We start from the raw sequence: 4,544 nt of genomic DNA on the forward strand, positions 1-4,544 counted from the left end.
AGAGGTTCATGTTAGAACTCTAAGATGACCATGTCATCGTATGTTAGAGAAAAAAATTATACTACTTTTTGAGTAGTTTCACAAGGCTACATATGTAAGTAACATTTTAAGACAACATTGATCATTATACAATTATCTTTAACAGTGTTCTAGACAATTTTTCAATTTTTAAGAATATTTTAATATATCCTTAATATTTTATATACATTTAAAGAAATAACACAATTGTAGCTTGAGGCCTCCTACTACCTATTCTTTAAAGGTAAACCAGAATAAAGCTTCAAAATACAATATAATCCAATAAAAACCATTTGAAATGTCTAGCCATATTTCTCACTAGCAGGTGGAAGTCATAGTGCTATAAGTATTCATTTTGTATTTCTGAAACCTGAAAAGCCCAAACAAAAACCAAATGTTCGCAAAGATTATAGTACAGAATCATAGGATAAATCCGAGGCAAAATCAAGTAAAGTTCAAACTGCTTAACACGACTTGTAAGGTTCCCAACTACCTTATATTTTTTATTTGTATTTTTCTACTTTGCTTTTAGCTGTTTCGTTTGGTTCCAAAGCGAAGACAGTTCCTTTGCTAGCATTTGTACAAGAGACTGCGTATACAGAGCAGCACGCTCAGAAGCAGCACGCCCCAACAGAACTCTCAGCAGTGAGGAAAACTTTCTAGATCTGCACTCTTCACTGCAAGACCCACTAGCCACATGTGGCTACTCAATATATGCAATGTGGCTACTATGACTGAGAAACTAAATTTAACTGTAGCTAATTTTTATTTAAATATAAATAGCCACACATGGTTAGTGTATATTATACTTCACAGCTCAGGAGAGATTTTAAAATAACTAGAATATAAGAAGATAAGTCATTATTTGCCATCAATACCCAAATTATACATGCTTCAAAAGGAACACTGTCACCAAGTGTGGTGGCGCCTGCCTGTAGTACCGGATACTCAGGAGGCTGAGGCAGGGGGATCACTTGAGCCCAGGAGTTCAAGGGCAGCCTGGGCAATACAGAGATACTCCATCTCTAAAACACAAACCAAAAAACAAAACAAAACAAAACAAAATCAAGAGGAGAAAAAAAGACAGGAGAAGCAGAGTGGTGAACATCCATTGTGAATACAATGATAGTTCTCCAGGTATCACGCATTGAAACAATCTTAGACAGTCACTATCATTGAGATCTTTGCCAAATTATTTAACCTGTTTGTGCCTCCAGTTCCTCAAAAAGCAAAATGGAGACAGTAACGGTAGCCACCTCCCTAGACTGCTGGTAGGATTCAATAAATACACAAAATGCATTTAGAACAGTAGTTGCCTGGCTCAGAGTAAGCAGAATACACATGTTAGCTATTTTTCTTCTTTACCAACAGCAGGATCACCACCATCATCAAGAATAATATCTAGCAGATAGGCGCTAGGTAGTTCTGAAAAGTCCTGGCTGGTAAGATCAGGATAAGCACAAGACTTCATCTTTCTTAGGAACATTTCTGAACCATTAAGCTCTTCTGATATCTGCAGGCGGCAACTATGTTTGCTGATGGGTTTTTCCCTGCAAGATGTACTTGTTTCAGTGGATTAACAGTAGACTGGCTGACAACTTCAGGGCAAGTGTATGTCACCATTAGTTGAAGGTGGTTCTACAAGTTATTGCCAGTGTTTAAAAAAACAAACAAAAGGATCAAATAAAGTGGTAGTTGCTATTGTCAACTGAGGAAGAAATAGAACAGCTTCAGGTTATGCCCAGAATTTACCTTTCCTTGAATATTCTTTAGAAACGACTATTCTCCAATTCCTATCTGTGATTGTGCTGATGATTCACATAAAACAATATATGTGAAATAACTTTGAAAGCATAAAGCCACTGTAAAGCTTTGCTATATCCCTTTCTACTATGCGACAAGTTTTCCAGTTGCTTTCTTTCCCAATCAAGTGACACAAATAGAGGCCCAGATGAAATGCTTAGTGGCTCATGTTGATCTTCAATATTTTTTAAAGTCATAAGTCTATAGTTCAGATAATGATGAAAATAGAAAGTAAAATGATTTTTTTAAATCTCTAACCTAATACTTAGAAAAATATTGCACTTTAAAAAAAAAGGTCAATATTTATTTAAAAAATTTTTAAATATTACAAGGCCACAAAGATACTATGTTGATGGTTTTCAGTTTGTTCTATACAATTTTTTTTAAAAGACTCTTAAAAATTTACATAAACATTTATACAGGGCTTACCGTGTACCAGGTCCTCTTCAAGGGGCTTTGCAAATATTAACTAGTTTAATCCATACAATAACCCAATGAAGTATAATAGATTTTATTATTCCCCATTTTGCAACAGAGAAAAGTGAAAACAGAATTTAGGAGACTTTCAAATCCAGGCAGTCTGGCTCTAGGGTTTATGTTTCTATGCTATGCTACCATATATAATAATAACAAAATCTAGACTCACAATTAGTGAATCCTACTGGGTCAAACGTTCATATCCTTGGCTATGATCTCCTTTTCTTCTGGTAGAAATGCATCCTCCTCACAGGAAGCTCTGTGTCCTTACTCTAATATGTAGAATTGCCATTATTAAAAGAATCTATAGACACAAACTTACCGTTTCACATCGGCCAATTTTAGCTTTTTCAATGCTTTTCTGCAGGCTTGCATGCTTTTGGCTTCCCTCAGACAACTAGAGAATCAAAAACAAATAAAATAGCTTGCTAAGACAAACTGCCATGTAGTCATGTAGTAGTTTATGAAAACAAAGTTGGCCGGGTGCAGTGGCTCGTAATCCCAGCACTTTGGGAGACCAAGGCGGGTGGATCACGAGATGGAGACCATCCTGGTCAACATGGTGAAATCCTGTCTCTACTAAAAATACAAAAATGAGCTGGGCGTGGTGGTGCACGCCTGTAGTCCCAGCTACTTGAGAGGCTGAGGTTGCAGTGAGCCGAGATAGGGCCACTGCACTCCAGCCTGGTGACAGAGCAAGACCCTGTCTCAAAAAAAAACAAAAAAAGAAAACAAAGTCAAACACTGTACTGGGAACTAATTTCTCCAATCTGAAGAAAACCAAAGACCATTAATCATTAGGGTACACTGGGAAAAAAAAAAGTTTAAAAAACATTTTCTTTTTATTCCATGCCAATACATGAAACAAATATCATGCCTCTAATCTTTTCCACATAGTCTCTATTTATTAGGTTCCCCACTCCTACTCCAAGTAACTTGAGGTCTATTATTTAGTTAGAAATTGAACTTGAAAGCCAGGCACGGTGACTCATGCCTGTAATCCCAGCACTTTGAGAGGCCAAGGCAGGCAGATCGCATGACCCCACGAGGTGGAGACTGGCCTGGGCAACACGGCAAAGCCCCATCTCAACAAATACAAAAAAATTTAGCCAAGTGTGATGGCATGACCCTGTAGTCCCAGCTACTAAAAAAAAAAAAAAGAAAAGAAACAAAAAAGAAACTGAATTTGAAAATCCAAAAAAATCTCTTTTCTATAAATTCTCTCTGCAAATTTCACTTCACTTCCAACTATAGTCTTTTCAAAATACCTGACCTATTTCACTGTCAATAATAAATTTGTCACTTATTATTATTACATAAAGTACTTCACAAGGAATTGCATAGTTACATATCATGTTCTCAAGAAAAAAATCTGCTAGCCTGTTGCCAAGTTTAGATATGTTTTATATCTTTTTCTCTTTTTATTCTTGAGATAGTGTCTCACTCCAGTGCCTAGGCTGGAGTGCAGTGTCATGATCATGACTCCCTGCAACCTTTGCCTCCCAGGCTCAAGCCATCCTCCAACCTCCACCTCCCAGTAGCTGGGACTGCAGGTGTGCACCACCACAATCAGCTATTTTAAAAATTTTTTCTAGAGATGGAGTTTTGCCATGTTGCCCAGGCTGGTCTTGAACCTCCAGGCTCAAGCAATCTTCCGACCTCAGCCTCCCAACATGCTGGGATCACAGGTGTGTGCCCTGTTGCTCAGCCTGTTTTATATATCTTAAAAGTCATCAGTTTAAACTTTTTACTCAGCTTAGAAAGTAGATAAGTTGTATGTGGAAATGGATTAAATAACACCAGCATAAAGAGACTACAGATATTGAATGTTGATTAGCATGTGGGTAGGCCTACACATCAAAAAGGACTGGTTAATTTCAGAGTGTTGGCTTCTTGTCTCAATTTTGTTAATCTCACCTGGGTCTACAAGTAAACAAATAATCACAGGAAATTCTGAATACTAAATTCTCCACATCTTTTGCTATAAACTAGTTAGAAATTACAGATTCATTTGATTGGGTAAGGACCTTCTTAAAAAATATTTCACTCCTCCCTCATTCTTGAATTACAAACATTTAGAAAATATTTAATAATTGGATGGATTTAATTTCTGTTGGCTGATTATAAAAAACTAACTGTTCACGGCCGGGCGTGGTGGCTCACACTAATCCCAGCACTTTGGGAGGCCGAGGCGGGCGGATCATGAGGTCAGAAGATCGAGACCATCCTGGCTAAGATGGTGAAAC

The 4,544-nt window shown here is 37.3% G+C and overlaps 1 protein-coding gene across 1 annotated transcript in view; it reads right to left on the minus strand.

Annotated features, from left to right (window-relative positions):
* The window catches only part of MND1 (meiotic nuclear divisions 1 homolog (S. cerevisiae)), a 71,206-nt gene that overhangs the window by 16,414 nt on the left and 50,248 nt on the right, over positions 1–4,544 (minus strand). The window contains exon 4 of the mRNA XM_011969378.1: positions 2,621–2,695. Coding sequence (XP_011824768.1) covers positions 2,621–2,695 — 75 coding nt within the window. The remainder of the gene's footprint in view (positions 1–2,620; positions 2,696–4,544) is intronic.

Source organism: Mandrillus leucophaeus, unplaced genomic scaffold (genome assembly GCF_000951045.1).
Source record: "Mandrillus leucophaeus isolate KB7577 unplaced genomic scaffold, Mleu.le_1.0 Scaffold888, whole genome shotgun sequence".
Classification (NCBI taxonomy): Eukaryota; Metazoa; Chordata; class Mammalia; order Primates; family Cercopithecidae; genus Mandrillus; species Mandrillus leucophaeus.